Consider the following 22,542-nt stretch of genomic DNA (forward strand, 5'->3'; position numbering starts at 1 on the left):
GGGACCTAGTGGGCGAGCGATTGGGTTTGGGATAGGTGTACTACTAGCGAAAGTGCCGAGTGGACAACATTCGAAGCGTATGCACCCCCCGGGTGGCGATGGGTATCCTTATTCCCAACTCCCGAGATGAAACATGCCAAGGGAGCCAAGATTCATTATGCGGTTCTGTCCGTTCACATTAATATGCTGATTTTCAGGTCGTCCCAACTTGATAGGGAAATAAACGCGGGGTAGGATCGTTTCACCCTTCGGCTATTTTGATTACCTAAGAGCACGAGTATTTCATTAACATCCCCGGTGGAGTCGCCACTGTGAGGGGGTCGAAAAAGCACGAGGCTAATGCGTGACCTCGTCCCTCGTGGGCGTGACGTTGTCAGATCAAGTGTAATTGGATTTCCTGTGAGTTTACACCCAATCGACTAGTAATATAGGAGTCGCCATTCAGTTTTTAACGACAATGAGAAAAACTGACAAAACCCGGTTATCGTGACATAAAGGGAGTGCAATTATGTTCGACCACGACGGCCATAGGTTCCCTTGTGATCCCTGGTGTGGGGATCGCTCAACGTACACCCGCAGGGCAGAGATTGAGAGTTCGGGGACTGTAACTACCGAGAGGAGTGCTCATCGATAATAATCCAGAGGCAGGTTATCCTTACTAGCTCAGCATAAATAATTGAAGGGACATGCGTTAAACTATTAAACTATTCTGAATTGATTTTAGCAATATGCAACACATAACACTAAATCGATCGTGATTACCTTGTTTAGATTGATTTAAGGTACCTAGCATGATAATTCAATTGTCCAAGGTATTATCTTATTAGGCGTGATAGATCAATCAAATTAATAGTTTGACAATTTTATAAAAGGGTGATGAAAGCGATTAAATCATATGAGGGACACATTACAACGCACCCTTGAGAGGTGCGTGGTGGTTCTCAGAAAACTAACCACTTGGCTTTGCTATTTCTCCTTTTATTTAATGAACCTCGGGTTTCTAAGAAATGTTCTAGTATTTAGGCTTAATTCCTCAATCTACAAGGGGCAGGACGCGTTCTGTTCGACTTTTGGGTCGATTGCGACAAAACGCCGGATCAATTTCGCAGCGTGAGGCTTAGGCTTAAGGCTAGAGTCAATACTCAGGTTATGGAATTGTGTCCCTTTTTTCACGTCGGTTTTAGGCTGTATTTATAGGAAAGGGTGTGTGGAAAGATAGATTTTAAGATACGAATCCAAAAAGAATCCGGAAATAAAACGGCCCCAGGCATTTTCAGCGCCCAGGGCTGGGCGCCGAAGATTTTGGCGCCCAGATCCAGGCGTTGAAAATGGGATCTGGGCCGAGTTCTTTTTTGACAGATTTGGACTCTTAGAACACGGAGCTTTTGAGATTTATTCGAGTCTTTTAGTGCGTATTAACTTATGACGGAATGCGTCTGGGCCTGTTAAGAACTCTAGGTTCGTTAGGAATTTAATCAATACGTAACTCTTATTTTCGAATTATACCAGGAATGCAAATTCTATCTCTTTTAGGATTTATGTTGGAGTGCAACACCTAATTCTGACAGGTTTCTATCTTTTATTACTTTGCCACTTTTAACAACTACCTTTTACGGCGGTTACTATTCTTAGCAGGTTTCTATAAATAGCAGTTTTGGGTGAAATGAAAGGGTGATTGAGATTCGTTATTTTATAGGAGATGCGTTGCCAAGTGGAGATTTATGTTCTCATCATCAAACCTTCCCTTTCGGGAATGGGGACAAAAGTAGGTGTCTACACATTGGTTAACCCAAAAGGCATAACGGTGAACTTATAATGTCCGTATCTAGTCCTGAATGCGGTCTTTGGTATATCGTGATCAGCGATTCTCAATTGATGATAACCTGAGTGCAAATCGATCTTTGAAAAGATTCCTGCTCCTTTCAGTTGGTCAAATAGGTCCTCTATCCTAGGCAAAGGATACTTATTCTTGATCGTGACCTTATTGACCTCCCTGTAGTCTATACAGAGCCTCATACTTCCATCCTTCTTTTTCACAAACAAGACTGGTGCTCCCCAAGGCTATGCACTTGGCCTAATTTAACCTTTCTCTAACAGATCCTCCAATTGGCCTTTCAACTCATTCATTTCTGCTGGAGCCATTCGATATGGTGCTTTCGAGATAGGCGCGGTTCCAGGCACTAAGTCTATGGTAAAGTTTATAGATCAATTGGGAGGCATCCCCGGGATCTCTTCCGGAAACACATCGAGGAATTCATTCACTACCGCAATATCCTTTGGTTGATCTTTGTTCACATGCTCTAGGTTCCTCACATTGCATAAGAAGACTGGGTTCCCTTTACCAACTAGCTTCACGAGTTCCTTTGCCGTGATAATTCCTATGTTCTTAGGTTTACCAAAACGACGATACGACACTACTTTGCCTAAGCTAGACCTCAAGTGAACCTTCTACTTCTCACAATCTATTTTGGCTTTGAACATGGCCAACCAATCCATCCCTAGAATTACATCTAGCTCTCCTAATTCGAACTCGATTAGGTTAGATAAGAATACGGTCTTGGCTAGGGTCAAAGGCGCGCACATCTCTATGGATTTTGGTATACTTCACTATGCTACCAGTAGGTATGACTATAGGTACCTCAATTGTTTCAGGCTCTTTCAAACCTAATTTTCCCAAAACGTCTATTGAGATAAAAGAATATGTTGCACCAGAATCAAATAGTACTTTAACTAAAACGGAGTTAATAGAAAAAGTACCAGCTATGACGTCAGAGGAAGTCTCCGCTTCTTGCCTAGATATCACATTCAGCTTCCCTTGGGCAACTCCTTTGTTATAGCTACCTCCATTGGTGTTTCCATTGTTGTTTCGGTTCCCATTCTGTTGTTGGTTCCCTCCAGGCTTTCCATGGTTCTGGTGATTGCCATTGCTATTATTATTGTTACCACCTTGGTAATTCCTTTGGTTTCCACATCCATTTCCTCCATTTCGTTTCTGATTATTCCGATTATTGTTCTGGTGGTTACCTTGGTTATGCTTTCCATTCTTAGAATAGCATTCGTACTCCCTATGGTCTAACTTCTGACAGAACCTACAGGTCACTAGGTTTTCGTCACAATCCTTTCCAGGGTGATTCATGTTACAGCGCCTACAGTCGTAGGTCCTTCATTCCTTCCAGACTGGTTTCCACCACCTTGATTGTTGCGATTTCCACCATTGTTAGCCCTAAACTGGAAATTCCCATTCCCTTTGTGCTTCTTAAAATTCCCTTGATTCTGTTGGTTACTATCCTGATTCGAGTTCCAAACATCCTTTCTTTTCTCAGCACTTCCATTCTTCCTTTGTTGTAACCCATACAGGTGAGCAGCTTTTCCGTACAGGGTGTCTAATGAGGTAAAGGTCTCTCCAGACAGCAACAACTGTAAGTCCATGGTCAATCCATTCTCAAACCTTTGAGCTCTAAGCTCATTCGTTGCCACCACTTCAGGTGCAAACCTAGACAGCTCTATAAACTTAGAATAGTACTCCGTTACAGACAAACCCTCCATTTTGAGTTAAATGAACTCCTGCGCCTTTTGCTTCTTCAGGTAAGGTGGGTAAAACTTGTTCCTCAACGCGGTAAACGCTTCCCACCCAAAGTTTATTCTCACATCGCTGCAACCATAAATCAGCTTCGCCTCTAAGGTAATACACAACACTGTTTACCCTAAGGTTTTCGGGGCAATTCACAGCTAGGATAAGCTTATCAAATTCTCTCAACCAGTTTTCAAGTACACTTGGTTCAATCTCTCCGTTATACAGTGGAGGCTTGCTTTGAGCTATTTTCTTAAACATTTCCCCAGCCGGATCATGCACTGAGTTGACTCTAGTTTGAGCTAGGTCTCGATCTACCTCAGCTAGTTGTCTAACCACTTCAGAAATTTCCTGGTTAGCCATATCCCTTCTCCTGAATAGAATAAAAGACTAACTTTAATATTGGTTGGACACGATATCAATAAGACACTAGTTCGACAATGAACTCACTCACAACAAGAACATAAGTAACACGCGTCCTAGGGGAAGTTGGCGCCAACTTTGGGCCTTCTCTCCCACCCATTTTATGCATGTAATTTTAGATGGTTTCTAATTTGACCACCTTGCACATAAAATTTCATTGAAGAAATAACAATTAATCCCTTTGCGATACCCACGAAACTTAGAATCGAAAATTGAACTTAAGAGATAACGAAAAGGAAATTCAATGCTTTTATTAATGCTTCAATGATAAAGTCTTACATCCATCAATAATGTTACTTTTATTTCTCCAAACTATAATTGAACTAATAACCATAAGTAGTAGCTTTGCCACTTTATTACTCAACGAAATAAATAACTAAGGATTACATTTCTCTGAAGACTAATGTCATCACGACGATCATTCCTTTCTTTGTATTGCTCTGGAGTAAAGTCTTGATCATTAGGATCATCCAATTCTTCTTCCGGATCAAAATCTTCATCCATAGTCTCATCATCCTATTGTGGCTCACTATCAACCACATTGTTCTCTTCAAGCTCATCCTCAGATCCACTAGATAACTCAATTGTTGGTTCAGGAACTACAGGATTAGGATTTTCAATCTCAACTACATCATCATCATCCTCCTCAACATCATTAGCTTGTCCATCATGTATCATGCCATCTTCACGATCACTTTCTTCACCTCCATAGCCCATACCTAGACCCGCAGAGTATTTTCCATCCTCATAACTATTCTCCGCAACCTCTAAGATAGTAGTGAGAACTTCAGTATCATACTTCCACCTGCCTGATATTCCAGTAGGAACACACACAATAGGGGGGGGGGGGTGAATTGTATTTCGAACTTTAAGAGAGTTCCTTGCGGAACTTAGAAATATTAAAGGAACTGAGTATTAAAAAAGTAAAAAGCAATGATTTAGAAAACTTATTGACACTAATCAAGAAGAGAATTCCTTTATATTATGGTAATACCTCTATTACAATAACTCTCTGACTCAAGTTTCTCTCAAACTCAAGTGCCTCACAGTAACCTACTCGATTACAACTCACTTTTCTTCGCTTTCTCTCACACTCACACTCTAAGTCTTTACAGGATAACTCTATCCTTTCTAATCTGAAATACAGTTTTGTTTCGAGAATTCTAGATATTAATAAGCTTAAGTAAATATATAAAGACCTTTAGGAACTTGGATTAAACTAGGACACAAACTCGTTTTTAGAAAACTCTTTAAAACGTTTTAGGAAATGCAAAGCTCTAGGAATGTTTGTGTATTTGTCTCAGAAAACATTGTGGCCTTATATAGAGTTTTGTCCTTAGGGTTTGTTTCCTTCAAAAACTCAACTGCCACCAACTGACACTTTGTTTGTCACGTCCCTAGACTTGAGGAACAAGGGAAGACCACTTCCCACTCAACTTCCTCAACTGCTGGACGTGTTTAAGACTAAGTCAATCACTTTTGTTTTCTTAAAAACGTTTATTTATTTTATCAAAATATTTAGGAGAAGTTTTAGGAAGATAAAAACTGTTTTTATTTAATTAACAAAATATACTAAGAATCTGATATTTCTAAAACACAAAGAGATATTTTATTTAAAAACATTTTCCTTAAAATGCATTGCCAGATATTTAGACAAAAACAGCTAACTAATCCAAGTTCCACCAGTTCCTTATATATCACCTAGCATACTAATATTTCACATACAATCTAAGTAAAGTAGACTACCTAGACAAATATTTCTTCCCTTTGATGAGGCATTCAACTCTGAAGCTTCACTTGTTCCAGCTCAGGAAGATTGATGAGTTCCTCTTATGTTCACAAAGGAACTAGTAGCCATGAGTCTGTATTTTGTTCTTGGGATTATGAAGAACACTAGATTTGTAATATGTGTTGCTCCTTTTGTGACTTTGAAACTCTAGCTTGTACTGCTTCCAGCTCAGGAACTCCAGTAGTTGTTTCAAGTGCATATTAGGAACTTCAACATCTGTTTCAAGTTCCTATCCTATTAGGAACTCAAGCACTTATCTGTCTAAAGTCATTAGCAACCACAATCAGGAAGTTTGCAATATGTGTGTGTGTCATCAATCAAAACCTAGGAACAGCAATATTCCCCCTTTTTGGTGATGACAACACTTGCAAACTTTTTACAATGAGAGTAAACATAAACAGGAACTGATGCAGACTTCAATTGAAGAAAAAAAATTTAAAGAAGAAAAAAAAACTTACAGAGAGTACACAAGAAGGTGAATCAGGAACTGGATTGATTTTACCTTGGAAGTTTGCACCTTGACTTCCCCCTGTTGACATTAACAAAAAGCATAGCACGAAATATAGCCATTCCAAACACAGTGCCCCACGATCAACGTTTGGAAAGTTAAGCTAGCCTCAAAGTATTAGACTAACTCACACAATAAATTAGAGAGCAAGCAGTAATGATCAAGACCAGAAAACACAAAGATACTAATCAAGCAAGTCAAGATAAGATGGAACAAATACCCAAGTTTTAAAAATTATACAGACCAAAAGAAAAAAAATTGTTCCATGGCAAATGAAATTTAAACATAGGAAAGGGGGATTAGGCTTGGGATGGGGAACCAGAACCAGCTGTTTCTTCCACCACTGTCTCCTCCACTAGTAGAAAAAACCCTTATTGCAGCGGGCTTTAATACTCCTGTTGCAGCGTACATCGTACGCTGCAACTGGGGGGCCTGCAACAAGTCTGAACTTGTTGCAGCGTACAATGTTCGCTGCGAAAAGTACTTTTTTGCAGCGTACATATGCATGTACGCTGCAACAAGTGCCAAAAATTTGGCAAAAATCTTGACTTGTTGCAGCGTACAAATTCATGTACGCTGTAAAAGACCCCACCTGTTGCAGGGTACATATATTTGTACGCTGCAACAAGTATGAAATTTTGCTAAATTTTACACCCTTGTTGCAGCGTACACATATATTTGTACGCTGCAACAAAGCACTTTTGGCGGGAAAATTTTAATTTTGTTAGGGATACATAGAGTGTCTTGCACCAAATATAGAAACATGTCACAACAATAATAGAATATCGCAACTTGTATAACAAATATAAAAACAATAGCTGTTGTTTTGTATATATCCCAAAACCAAAGTGGACGTACCACATACAATTAAGTATATGTATGTTCCAATTTCAACGAACGCATACATTTTAATATAAAATATTGTTCTATAGCATCTAAACCAACTTGATCAAGCGCTCAGGCCAATAACAAATACTTGCCGGTAAAAAACTTAGCCCATTGCTCACGAACCACATCAATTTCCTCACTAGCATAAGGCGCATTCCTCAGAGTATATACCTTTACAAAAATAAAAAATAAAAATTAAGCATTAGATTAAATGCAAATTCAATGTCACATTTTAACATTCAAACAACTAATGACAATGTCCCAACAGTCTAGAATACGAATCAAAAGTAAGGGAAATGTCATTTTAGCCTAAATATGACCTATAACAATCCAATGAGCCTTAAATGTGCATAAATAGATTGAAATGAGTTGTAGAAAGTTAAAACTATGAATATTAATCATGTAATGAGAATAAAATGAGTCCTTAGGTTCTTTAGTTCAAAGTTGGGAGCGGAAATGTCATTTTAGCTCTAAATATGACCTATAACGACCCAATGAGCCTTACATGTGAATACAGAGATTGGAATGAGTTTTAGAAAGTTTAAACTATGCGTATTAATCATGAAATAAGAATAAAATGAGTTCTTAGGATCTTTAGTTCAAAGTTGGGAGCGGAAAAGTCATTTTAGCTCTAAATATGACCTATAACGTTCCAATGAGTCTTAAATGTGCATAAATATATTGGAATGAGTTTTAGAAAGTTAAAAGTATGCATATTAATCATGAAATAAGAATAAAATGAGTCCTTAGGATCTTTAGTTCAAATTTGGGAGCGAAAATTTTATTTTAGCCTAAATATGATCTATAACGAATCTAATGATCCTTAAATGTGCATAAGTATATTGGAATGAGTCTTCGAAACTTAAAACTATGAATATTAATCATGTAATAAGAATAAAATGAGTCCTTAGGTTCTTTAGTTCAAAGTTGAGAGCGGAAATGTCATTTTAGCTCTAAATATGACCAATAACGACCCAATTATCCTTAAAATATGCTTACATAGATTGGAATGAGTTTTAGAAAGTTTAAACTATGCATATTAATCATGAAATAAGAATAAAATGAGCCCTTAGGATCTTTAGTTCAAATTTGGGAGCGAAAATGTTATTTTAGCCTAAGTATAAGCTATAACGAATCCAATGATCCTTAAATGTGCATACGTAGATTGGAATGAGTCTTAGAAACTTAAAACTATGCATATTAATCATGTAATAAGAATAAAATGAGTCCTTAGGTTCTTTAGTTCAAAGTTGGGAGCGGAAATGTCATCTTAGCTTTAAATATGACCTATAACGACCCAATTATCCTTAAAATATGCTTACATAGATTGGAATGGGTTTTTGAAAGTTTAAACTATGCATATTAATCATGAAATAAGAATAAAATGAGTCCTTAGGATCTTTAGTTCAAATTTGGGAGCGAAAATTATATTTTAGCCTAAATATGATCTATAACGATCCAATGATCCTTAAATGTGCATACGTAGATTGGAATGAGTCTTAGAAACTTAAAACTATGCATAATTGCATATTAATCATGTAATAAGAATAAAATGAGTCCTTAGGTTCTTTAGTTCTAAGTTGGGAGCGGAAGTGTCATTTTAGCTCTAAATATGACCTATAACGACCAAATTATCCTTAAAATGTGCTTACATAGATTGGAATGAGTTTTAAAAAGTTTAAACTATGCATATTAATCATGTAATAAGAATAAAATGAGTCATTAGGTTCTTTAGTTCAAAGTTGGGAGCGTAAATGTCATTTTAGCTCTAAATATGACCTATAACGACCCATCAAATTGGATCATACATTGAAGACTACAAGTGTTCTTGGTTGGTGGTGAAAGCTTTAGAAGTTTCCAACGAGGAGCATAAGAAACTGTTATTGTTATTGGTACTACGGGAAAACAGATCCAGCAAATGTTGGTGTTGTGAAATCTCTGTATGAAGACCTCAATCTTCAGGTATAATGAATGAAAAAATTAAACTAGAATAGCATGCACAGTAAGTGCTGATTGTTTTCTCCCTCATTTAACTTTTTTTTTTGTTTTTGGTGTGATAATGATATGTTTATGGTAGGGGATCTTTGCTGAATATGAGAATCTAACAGTCAGCATTGAGATTCATGCTGCTTTGTTTGTGATTATGAAAAAATAACGACAGTCCCACTTTGTGCTGACTGATCTAAATTGAGAAATGGGAAGTCTGGAAGCAAAGACAGACTATTATGATGATCTGGCTTTGGGTATTTAGAAGATAACTTCTTTACTTGCATACGCCCATTTTTATCAGGATATACAACTGCAAATAACAATTTTGCATCTCGTCTTCTGGCAGCTGGAGATACTTCTTTCACCTGAAGCTAACAACAACCAATATCACACACATGAAACCTGTGGATACGAGTGAGGGAAGACAGGAGATAAAAATGATGAATAATAATGCGGAGTTCAGGTTTGCAAACATACGAGATCAGTCATCTCTCTAAGTGTAGCATCCATCCAGGTATAAATTTGAACCTCATCCTTGGGTTCTCCTTGCCTCTCACTGAAAAATCTTCTTGGGTATGGTGACCTCCAATCTAAAGAAGATGAGGAAATTAAATTTAAGTTCAGCCAATCTGCAAAATAAACTTGTTTGACAAACCAGGAAATGCATACTAGATGCAGAATCATTACAAAGCCATTATCATCTCATAATGACAACACCAACATATTTTAAAGCATTAAAGAAATGGTCACTAAATAAGTGAAAAGACTGTAGTTTAATCTGCTAGCGCGCAAACGGATAGGAACCTTATGAGAATCATGGCAATCTAAAGAGCTAAAATGCTCACAGGCTAACCATAAGTTATTCAGCAAATATGCTTTCTCAAAAACATCTTGAGCAAATATGCTGAGCCAAAAACTTGTAGAGAAAAATATGCTAGAGAGTCAAGATATGGCGGTAAAGTAAAATCTACTATAGTAGTATAAGAGATAATGCGTCCCTATCTTGCTCTCTTTCTCAATCTAATGCATAGTCAAAAGTTAAGGGTGAGAAAGGAGAACAATAATATGTGGCAGCATAAAGCTACAGAAGATTTGCATATCCGTGGGGATGATGAAAGTTATGGACTTTCCGGAGTAGAAGGAAAAAAGAATCCATTCTATTACAGATATGAGCATGCAGGAACGGGAACGTATTAGCTAAACCCGTCCTGTCCAATCTCATCATCTATTTTCTGTACTTGGGAAAAACACGGGTCAACCATATATGAGAGTTAGATAAGTAGCTAGGGTGTTATAAATGTATCTTCCTGTTAGGAATAAAATATAACTACTGGGAACTCTTGATATTGATATTGATCAGATTAATAACGTGCAAGCTTTTTCCTGGCAGGTGTTTCGCTATTAGGGACCACCTGTACCAATTTAGAACGAGACCAAAAACAGGATATAAAACAAGGTTCTAAGTCTTCTAACCTTTATTCACAAGAATCAGTAACAGAATGCTTCATGGTACTGAATAATGAGCTGCTCTTCTGGTTCTGTAAAATCTTTATGCTTAAGGTCAGGCCTCAGGTAGTTAGTCCACCTAATCCTGCAACTCTTCCTACATCTAATCCTGAAATTAAAATTTTGTTACCAATTCATTTTGTTTGTAGCTGCATGGTACTGATGTTGTGATGTTTGGAAGGAGCAGGGGGAATTCAAGAAGACAGAGTTTGGTTATTGATGATGAAGAAGATGATGATGAAGTTGAGGGAAGTGCAGTTGCTGTAGAAAATGAAATATCATGAATTTTGAAAATATATTACAACTTACCAATTCAGAGGTTGATGTATTGCAAAATGAGCTGAATTTGATTAAGGAAATGGACAGTAATTTTCATAGAAGTGAAAGCTTGAAGAACTCTGCTTCGCAGTCCGTCACGGAAGATTTAGAGGCAGCAAGGAAAGAATTAGAGGCTATCAAAGCAGAAGGGTTTCAAGTTATGGGTAGTATGGATATAATAAGAATTGAGCTGATTAACATGTCAAAGGAGAGGAGCAAAATTGAGAAAATGGAAGCAAAAACTGAAAATTTGTAAAGAAGCTGAACTCAAAACTTCTTAGAGCGAAAGACAAGTTGGAAGTTGCCAGGGCATCTGAGGAAAAGGCGAAATCAAAATTGGAGTATGATTATTTAACTGGATGTGCGGCCGGAGCTCGAGAGATTGCTGACAAGAAAGTGTCAGCAGCTCATGCATGGGTAGAAGCATTAAAGGCCAGTGAGAGAGAGACCAACATAAAAACTGAACTAGTGGAGAGAGAAATTGGAGAACTGAAGCTAAAAGAAGTAAAGAGGATAGAAGAATCGAAAAACATGGCAGAATCGACAACAGAGGAGCTACAGCAAGAGAGACACCAAAAAAACAAGAGCTTTCAGGAAAAAAGAACACGAGACCATGAGTATACCTCAACACCAGTAAGTCAACCAAAGTTCCGGAGATCTCTCAACTCTCCTGCTACAAGACGTATGAGCACTTCAAATTCTTTATCTGTGAAAAGGAGGAGAAATGCAATGCTCAAAGTTGCTAAATATTTTGCTAATGAACACACTGAGAATGACAAGGCAGACACTCACAATTAATCCGCTTCTCTTATATTTATTCCATAGAATCACATTCAACTGCTAAGGGATATACAAACCTGCTTCTTCAGAGTGTATTTATTTTTGGAGATTTTGTAGCCAATACAATGATTTAATAACAAAGTTCTACAGTTAATCTTTAGCAAACTTCAAAAGCAGTCTACTCGTACTTTAAAGCCGATTACAGTAGAAAGCATACCAATCAAAGTTGTACTATACTTCAAGCAGCAGGAGGTGATCAAGCTGACTCCAAACCGAGAATGACCTGTCAAGTCTTCACGCCCATCACTCCAATTATCTTCATACGCTTTGCCCCAGATTCATGTTAATACGAATCTCAATTGCATACTACGCTTTCTGAAATTGCACAGAGAAGTTTTACAGGTCAAAAATTGTAGAAAGAGAACACACCCAGGGAGAAAAGATGCAGCTCAGAGAGATAGAGAGGACCTCTATAACCGGAAGAGAGGCAGATGTCCTCTTTGCTTGAGCATTCTTCAAATAATGCGACTCATCTGCTATGACGGCCTGCATAAACACAATAGTTCCTAAGACTTTTACCTTGATTTTTATTTGCAATTTCAAGTAAAACCCATCACTAAATTAAATTCACCAACCACATTTATCAACGAAGAAACAGAAACTAACAAAATTCAGTCAATTGCAAGAGTAGCAGCTAGATCTGTATTTTATCTATTTCCTCAAAAATATGTTTCTTCTTGCAGGCCAAGGCAAGAAAGGAGCCAAGAAATCAATACCAGGCATCCAAACCAACAGTGAGACAGAGTGTTGCATTTTGGGAACAGGGAGCAGGTCAGTGATCAGCCAACGAACCAGGTTTAGAAAGACAAATATCTGTTCAAATCCAAATCAAATTTTCACAGACTGAATACAGAAAAGGGATAGTGAACCCTCCTAAGACACTAAATCAGAAAAATATAATTAAAGAAGCGAGCTAGCAAGTCTAAATAAAGCTCAATAAGAGAATCAAACAAACAACTTTTCTTGTGGAGATATCCTCTGGAAAATATCCACCACTAGGACTCTCAACTAAATTACACGTGACATAATGCTTCATATTTATATTTCTTAAGCCTATAACTAAGGCTATCGACGAAGTAATATCAAGCACCAATATCAACAACACTGGTACAATAAAAAGATCAAGAATTCAATCAGAAAAGAAAAAAAGAGATCAAGAATGAAGAATCAAATATGGCCATCATCTTTTGGAGGCTGAACTCTGAGTTAGATCCATTTTCAACTCAAAACTGAAACAATTCAAGAGCCTGCTGAATCTCATTGTAAGTTTCAGTTTAGTTTTTTCCCAATTTCAATTGTTATGTGCAAGAGCTTGATCTAAAACATGCTAGGCATCCAATCCTCAAGAGTTCCCAAAAATGTGAAATTAGTTTCCAGCAAAACAAAATCAGCATTGATACCAAAAAAAGACCAAGCATAATCAATGATGAGCTTCCAAATCTTGATTTGACTCATAAATGCAAGCTAAATTCTTGACAATACGGCTAAGTAAGATGAAAGAAAAGACCACTAGCTAAATTTTCTAAACAAAATTACACTCTTAATAAAGCAGCACTCACCTGAAATTTTCTAAACAAAATTACAGTCTAAAAAACGAATTGAACAACTTGCCACACAAAAAAAAAAAAAAAAAGAACAAACCCTAATTCTGAAAACGAAAATCAAGAGGGAAAGGGAAGAAAGTTACTTGCCGCGGCAAGGATTGACGGAGGATAGGGTTCGCGAGCAACAATAGTACTTGGAACCACCGGCCAAGGAAAGTAGCTTCGTTTTTCGAGCAATGATGGACTTCACCGGTGGTTTTTCGAGCAGGGAAGGTGGTTTTTCGAGCAGGGGACTGAAGGAAATAATGCCCTTGGTCCAAGTATGCATTCAATGTTAAGTCTAATAAATGCGGTTCAGTATTAATTAACAAGTTAATAATTCAGTGAGATCAAGTGAGCTGAATGCCTAACTAGAGGCCGCTTCAGTTCAAGTGGAATTAATGATATTAATCCACAGCTTACTCTTGACTGAACCCGTAGGGTCACACAAATAGTACGTAAACGGATCAAGTATTTAATGGCATTAAATACTCCATCTATGGATATTCGGAATCGACGGATCTTGGTTTCAGTGGGAGCTGAGATCGTCACAAGCAAGTGAATACTTCGGAAACGATGATATTGCCGGAAACAGAAATATGGATCGTATCGGAAATATAAATATTATCCAAGTCGTAGATGTTGCTGGAAACGGAAACATGGTACGTATCGGAAAATATTATCGGAAATGGAAATATTGCCGGAATCGGAAATATTGCCGGAAACGGAAATATTGTCAGAATCGGAAATATTATCGGAATCGGAAAATAATTCCGGAAACGGAAATTATAAATATTTGTTCGAAACGGAAATTAATTCCGGAATCGAAAATATTAAATATTGTTCGTATCGGAAATGAATTCCGGAACCGGGAATTTAATCGGAAGCGTATCATACGAATAAGCATCGGACGAGGCCTGCCGGACGAAGGCCCAGCACGAAGCCGGGCCATCGCCCAGCAAGCCAAACGCACGCCACACGCCCAGCCAAGGCAGCGCCCAGGCCCACCGCAAGGCAGGCCCAGCGCGCGCCAAGGCCACGGCTGTGTGGGCCTCGTGGCATGGGCTGCTGCTCGCACGCACGCGCATGGGCGGCCCTCGTGGCTGCCGTGCGTGTGTGTGTTTGTGTTCATGCACGATTCCTAAAGCTATTAGGATTTGGTATATGATTAAATTCCTATTCCTAAAAGGATAAATTAATTAATTAGAGTTCTTATAGGATTCTAAGTTTTATTAATTCGTATCCTACTAGGATTCCAATTCCCTTTCCATACCTCTATAAATAAGAGCCTAGGGTCATAATTTATAGACACGGGATTGAAGTATTCAAAAGGTAAGTTTTTGAAAGAAAAATCAGCCATACACTTGCAAACACAATAGCCGAAATTCCTAGTAACCTTAAGGGCGATTCTAGTTGGTCTAACTTCAGGCGGATCCGGACGTACTGTGGACTATCTACGGAGGGACGACATTTGGAGTCCTAAAGACTTGTTCTTGTTCGGTTCGGGCGCAGCTAGGGAGGGCACGCTACAAAGTGTATGCTCCTAAATTATGCTAAATGATTATGTGTAAATAATATGTTTCCTGGCATTAAGGTTTTTCCGTATGATTTATGTTTTGTCATATGAATCATAACCTAAAAGTGGTATCACGAGCCTCTTATTATTTTCATAATCTAAATTGCATGAACATGGTTAAATTATACAAATTTTCAAGGAATTAAAAGGGGTGATTAATTTTCGTAATTGTTAATTAATTGCAAATTGCGTTTATTTAACTATATGTACGCAGTTTTTCGGCAGAATGTTCGTTACTCAACCAAATCGAGTGATTTTTGTGTCAATTCCGCATGTAAAAGGCATTCTAAAATTTTGACAAAATTAATATGTTTCGCCGAAACCCAGAATTCCCAAATTCGAAGCCTAACTATGACTTTTCGGAGGTTTTAGTTTTTCGAACGCAAAAGTTTGTAAATTTAAGATGTTAAATTAAATATTTGCGATTCCTGTTGATAAATCTTGAATTTTTGATTGACCTACTGTATATGTTTAACAAGTTTGAATGCCTAGCCTTGTTAATTATGCAATCTAATTTGTAATTATGATTAATTTGTTGAAAATTCGAATAATTTAGAATTGATTTGATTTTCATAATTAATTAATAATTTAATTAGATACCTATGATTAAAAACCACCATAAAAATTGTTAATTTGTGTTAAATTTTAAATTTTTATGACCTAGACTTGAATCCATGTTAATCGGAAATTAATTAATTAATAAATTTTCGATTTTTCGCCCTAAAATTATGAAATTAATATGATTTATTAATTTGTCATTAATTTTGAAAATAAAAGTTTTAATTTTTATGCAATTCGCTCATAAAACTTGCCCGCACAAAGCAATGGACGCTACGTGTTACCCTTAAGGGGTGTTGTATAGTGCGGGCATGCGACGACGAGCAAGAGAGCTCGTCGCCCATGCGGTACGAATGCAGCGAGCAAGGCAATGGTGCACGAGCACAAGGCAGTAGCCCTGCCTTGTGTCGTGTGCTATGTGCGATGGGCGAATGGGCGAGGGCGAGGAGAAAGGCAGCGAGCAGTCGCGTGCAACACGCACTGCCTCGCACAGCGAGCGAAGCCTCGTGCGCAGCGAGCGCTGGCTCGCGTGCGACGAGCGCTACGCCTCCACCGAAGTCTCGCGCGCAGCGAGCGCTGGCTCGCGTGCGACGAGCGCTACGCTTGCACGAGCACTGGCGCGCGCAGCGAGCAGTGGCTAGCGTGCTTCGAGTGATGCCTTGCGATGGTGTGCAGCAGCAGATGCGACGCAGCACAGAGGTTGCGCGCACGTGGCCAAGCGATGGCTGCGTGCGTGTGGCCTATGGTTGTGCGTTGCGTGGTGATGTGCGTACCTTGTATTACGATTAAATCGTTTTAAAAAATTTAATTTGAAATTTTCAGTTCATGTAATTTTAATTAATTTTAAAATTAATAATTTAAATTGTTTTCTTGGATTTTAATTTTGAATATTATAATTGTAATAAATTTTATTTATTCTAATTATTTTACTAAAATTAAAATCTTGAATTAATTTAAATTCGACTGAAAATAAATCAAATAAATGGATTCAATGATAAATTTATATGAGCTTTAAATTTTAATTAAATTTGTATGTTTCCGGTTAGACTCGAAATACATTTTTATGTTTAAAATTAGTAAAGCATATGAATTTATTGGTTTAAGTGGGAGCCCTTTTTAGTCATAAACTCTTGATTAGGTCTACAAATCCTTAAGGTTAAAACAACTTGATTAGAATTAATAAGGACTGAATAATTGGTAGATTATTGGTGCCCTTGATTAATTGCTGCAAATATTTATGTGATGCATACAATGTGTTTTAACTAACCAATTATGTGGGCCATTCATGATAATGAATGGGTGAATGGTATATATTGTATATGTACTGTTTTGCAGGTTATGAAGTGACTAGTATGGCCCAAATAGGATAGAAAATATGGTCTGCGTACCATTAATTTGAATGTAATTGGTCTAAAGCACCAAATTTGTTTTTCAATTTAAAAATGGTCTGCGTACCATCAAATAGTTGTAATTAGTTTTAATTATAGCTTATCCTATTTGGAGAAAATGGCGCCTCCCACGGTGAATTTCAAGACGAAGTTTCCATTTTCGAGGCGGACTTTGAAGTTGAAGCTTAAAGATGAAGTCGGGCCATACTAGATCACATTTATCTTATGCATGCTTTAAGTTATTTATTGCTTTAAATATGTCTTAATTATGCATGAGATTGTGGCTTGATTATGTTGCATGATTAAGGATTTTAGTTCACTTAAAATCTAACCAACATAGTAAGAGCCTTAAGTTCCAAACTTAAAAATTGAGTTAAAAGGTGTCATGCCAAAATATACACTTGCTTGGATATCCTTTACATCAATCTAGTAATAGTTTTCGCTCAGCGAGGTGTTACTTATTGGTCCTAAAGGGGCAAGGTACACAAATAATTGTGAGTACATATTAGTTTTGGTGAAACTCAACGATATAAGTAAGGAGTCATTTTATGTCGTGGCAAATTCGATAGGTTTTCCTAATAAGTTCTTAGACGTACCTATCAACCAAGAGTAGTTTCTAGACTATTAGCAAAAGGCTTTTGCTTACCTAAAATGTTTTAGAATTGAGTCAAAATACATAATGTGCTTAATTCTTCAATGGTTTTAGGGTCTTGGAATCATTTTATTCACACCTGCCGGAACAATAAATTCGAATAAAATGCCAATAACTTGTTTGAATTGCATGATTGCTTTAAATTTCAAGTTATTATTCATGATAAATGTTTAGACTTTGCATGCTTCAATGTATGTTTTAATTATTGTTTATAATTAAATATCTTACACTTCAGTAAATCCTTTTAGAAAGGTAATAGTAAATCTCCTCGATTGGTAGTGAATCCAAGAACGATTCACGGAAATGAGAGAAAGTGAGCAATTTAAAATATATGTTTCTTATATCGACTTTTATGGTTGTTTTCGAATATCAAAATCGAATGGCAAACCAATTGGTGCTTGTGAATTCAAAATACACTGTAGTTTTGAGATCATAAAGCATTGAGTTTAAAACGCTCAGCTTTACCAATAGTTAACAACCTAATATCTTTGTCCATTTAATTCTCGAATGAGTCTAGTCCCTAGACATTCGAATAGATCGATGCTTAGAGAACTTTAGAATCTTCTGGTAAGATCATCTAGTTGAAACAGAATATTCAACATAAATGGTAAGAACTTTGATAAAATGACATTGGACATGTCTAACAAAGTGTAAAAGTCAACACTAGAGAAGTCAATTCTTAAGACTATAAGAAAGGGTACAAGAAATAGGAAAACAAGGAACCAATGAAAGGAATTTACGATTCCGTTTCTACCTATAAGTTTATGTTTAAAGAGAAGTGACCTAGCAATCAAACTTCCTTGGTATCATATACCGCTTGAGGTTCTTACTTCGGTAATAACTCAAACAATGGAAGCTAGGCTACACTAATGGCCTACAAGTGGGAAATGAAGCACGGCAATGTTACATTAGTTGTAGGGTCATCTGGTTTTTTTTAAGTCCTTTCAAGGCTGGAACTTAAAGGCTATTTTGTTCCATAATCAGCATACCTAAATTTCTGCTTCAAACACAGAAAGACTCACATTCAAGAAAAACAAAAACAATGTTTGTTTGTTTATTTGAATGAAATGGTCATTTACGGGTTGAGTCAATATGCTTGATTAAAACAAACAACTCTTTAAACAATAAAAACTTTACTAGGTTCAAATCAACCCCTTGATTTGAGTTCCACTAATCTTTGGCATTGTTGCTTAGACCATATCAACAAGTTAGCATTCATAAGCTCTATTTTAATGGACTTTTGAAAGTTGATTGATTTCTAGATCAATTCAAGACAAGCTAGTCTTACTTTGTTGCAAGTAGCAAAAGATATGAACTATTGTTAGAACGCCTAGACAATAGAATTCAAAGCTAAAGAAAGAGATTTTATGACTTTATTATTTCACCTAGATTTGAGTGAATGTTGGTTGATTTACTCGAAGTGATATAAGTTTGAATCTGTTTGGCTAGTTCAAAGATTCAGAATATGAAATCCACTTGGCATGAAATCATAAAGATCTAGGATAGATCATGTTAATGATTACTTGAGACCAAAATGATCATCAATGATTGTGTGTAGTAAAATTCACAATCTAGCTCCATAAGATATGGCATATCTAAATTGGAATGATCGAAGTCGAATAGTACTTGATTCGATCAATGATGGATCATAAAGGCTTTTCCTATAATTTCTAAAAACAAAATGCTCAACTACCACCAAACTAAACCAAAATTCGTCAAAGCTATTGAAAAGTAATTTCAGAATATCTTTTCATCATATATCTAGAGAGTTCCTAAACTCAGTGGGAGCTCAGTGTTTGTTATTCAACAAACTAAGGCCCCAGTATAGATATACGTTTCATTGTGATTTATCCAAATGAGACACAAGGGTATTGTTTCTACCACGAATTTTTGAGAACGTAATGTTTGTTTGCTCGAAATAATGTCCTTTTGAAGGTTCGTTTCCAAAATGACAAGTGGGAGAAAATAGACCTCGAAAGTCTTCGAGGCGAACAACAAACATAAACGGACATTCCGGAGGCTTTTCGAAGTTCTTCAGAAAATCCGAACACTTATTCTTTAAGGACTTTAGAAGTGGCTTTAAAGAATAGACATCTCTTAGAAGACTCAAGTGCTTCAAGGGGAACAGAATATTCAAAGGACTTTCAAGTGGCTATTGATATTCTATTGTTTGATGTTCTATACCCAAGTAGGCATAGAGTTCAAGTCACTGAAACTATGAGATTCTTCTATTAGATAGTGAAGAAACACGGAGTTCAGGTCACTGAAGCTATGCAATTCTTCTATTAGATAGTGAAGAAACCTACAACTTGCAGTCAAACTATTATCATGTAGATTAATGAGTTTGTGACCTGTAAGAAAGCTATGACGAAACCCAGATTCCCTAAAATGGTTAGAGGCCATATATAGACTCAAATGTTTTAAATGGTTAGAGGCCATAAAACATACTCAATGTTTTGATGACAAAATTGAAATTTTGTTGATTTGCAAGAATAGTTTCACACCTATTGGTTGCAAGTTTGTTTTAAGGACAAAAACCATCAAACATGAAATTATGTTCACACACAAAGCTAGATTAGTTGCTAAAGGTTACAAGCAAATTCACGGTGTGGATTGTGTTGAAACCTCATGCAAAATCGGAATGCTTAAGTCTATAATTCAAGCAATAATTTCATATTGGTACATATGGCAATTGGATGACAAAACGTATTCCTCAATCAAATGTTGGAAGAAAACTATGTACATGGCATGTCATAGGATTTGTGGATCCAAATAAAACCTTGAAAAAGAAAGCTAGCTTATGAAATCTAAGTACAAATTTAAGCAAGCAATTTGGAATTAGATATGTATTTTAGTGAAGCTAATAAGTATTTTAGTTTCAATAAAATGTACATGGCTCTTATAGATATATAAGAAGTTTAGTGGGAGTACGTAAAACTTAATTGGTCCTATGTGTATCACAGACATATCTCTCTATTGTGAAATAACATTCAAATGCTAATGACTTAGATTTGAAATTATTCATCAATGATGGACCATGGAGAAACTTAGTACATATTGGGTATTAAGATCTATTTACAAAGATCTTATAATATTGTTTTGGATTAAGTAATGGCATTTACTAAATCAAACACGAAAGTCTCCATTGGAGACGTTTGACCCATATGAATAAATCTAAGTAAAGGATGTTTGAACTATGTATAAGCATTTACTAAGTTAAACATCAAAGGATCTAAGTAAGATTCTTAACCTATATTATATGTCAAAAAATTTAGCTGGATTTAGTATCTACTGAAACTAGAATGAGCTAAAGTTACATGAATAGAATTCAATTGGGAATTATTCTGCAAAAGAATTTATCATGTATGATATAATATGAAGATCGCCAAAAACGTATCGTATGACTTTAGGCATGACGAACATATACCAATCTCTATTGATCTAAGTGAAGATCAACTAGATTGAGATCAAGAAAAACTTACGGTACTTGAAAAGGTACATAAGAGTAGTTCTTGATTCAAGGAAATAAAGATAATGCTAAATATTGATGCTACACGCATAAACACTGGCAAAGGATCAAGAAAGATTCCTTTGGAGTTAACCATTGACAAGGACGAGCTAAAGAGCTTCGTGTTTTGAAATGGCAACATGGATTGGAGACCATGAGTTGTTGCGTGGGAAATTAAAATAATAGTTTCTATGTTCTAAGATATAGTTGGAAAGTCTTCCGCATATCTGTGAACTGCTTGGATAAGTAAATCCAAACAAGGCATCACTAGCAACCTATACAGTTGAAGTAAAAGTACTTATTGCCTAAGAAGCAATAAAACAGGGTTGTTTATGTTAAAGAGTTCTTCACTGAACTTGGGTAGATCACATGTCTGTTGACTTAATGGTTCTTCATTGCAAAATGTGTAGAACCACTAATGTAGCAAGAAAGACTAGATCACAAAATAAACATACTCAAAAGATCTTATCATCATATCTCGAAGAATATTCGATGAAAAGGATGTTAAGATTGGCAAAGCGTGATAACTAAACCTATGCAACAAGTGATAAGCAACACTCACGTTGTAGCACTGGAAATCAAGCATAGCTTTGAATTCCATGAAATGTTTTGAAGATGGGTTTGAGGCCCATGGTTGTAAAACATCGGGGTTGAACATTTATCATATAAGAAATGTATTTTCATATTCCATTTAATCTTGGTTTAGTATTAAATGATGAGTTCCTTCAATTTGACGATATATTCAAGATAGACTGTCAGGACCAGTCCAGTGACTAAGAAATGTCTATCAAGTGAACTTGAATGTCAAAGGTTGAAAATGGTCCCTGGTCGGAGTTTTCTGTAAAATTGGACGCATAGAAAACATTAGACGACTAGAATGCAAGATGACTAGTAGTTCTGTTTCTTGAACTATGTGGACATGGCAATGTCATAATCATTTGCATAGATACTTACTTTGGGAAGACTAGTATCAGACAAACCTATGAAACTTTACTGTAAGAGATGAAAATCTGTCATAAGTAAATTTCATTAAAATTATTAGACACTAAATCCTCAATACCTGAGTGATTTGAGATTACTTGTTTAAGAACTGGTTGCTTTGACGTTGACCAACCGTCGCACCGTAAAAGGAGGCTATAAAGGCAACGCTCAGGTAATCACCTATCAAACGAAGTCTAATCTCAAGATCGCAAGATTGGGATTGTCCTCCCATAAATCGGGATGAGATGCTTAAAAGTTGTACAAGGCCACTCGGAGAGCTAGAAACTGTAAAATGCATGGCCGTGCTCGGATGAATCATAGTCTATGATTATCTGTTTATTTGATCAGTTGAACTCTGAAACCGAGAAACACCCCTGGACATAATAAGGATGACAACTCTTACCTTATGTTCAAGAGCAAGCATCGAGCGACAAAGGAATTAGGAAATGCACACTTGTCCCTAA

The 22,542-nt window shown here is 36.7% G+C and overlaps 1 protein-coding gene across 1 annotated transcript; it reads left to right on the top strand.

Moving 5' to 3' along the window:
- The first annotated feature begins 10,954 nt into the window (after positions 1–10,954).
- On the top strand, positions 10,955–11,790 carry LOC130463327 (protein PLASTID MOVEMENT IMPAIRED 2-like). Its single transcript, XM_056832423.1, has 2 exons — positions 10,955–11,142; positions 11,274–11,790. Exons 1-2 carry the CDS (start codon positions 10,955–10,957, stop codon positions 11,788–11,790), a joined length of 705 nt encoding a protein of 234 aa, XP_056688401.1.
- Positions 11,791–22,542: the final 10,752 nt, after the last annotated feature.

This window comes from Spinacia oleracea, chromosome 6, assembly GCF_020520425.1.
Source record: "Spinacia oleracea cultivar Varoflay chromosome 6, BTI_SOV_V1, whole genome shotgun sequence".
Lineage (NCBI taxonomy): Eukaryota > Viridiplantae > Streptophyta > Magnoliopsida > Caryophyllales > Amaranthaceae > Spinacia > Spinacia oleracea.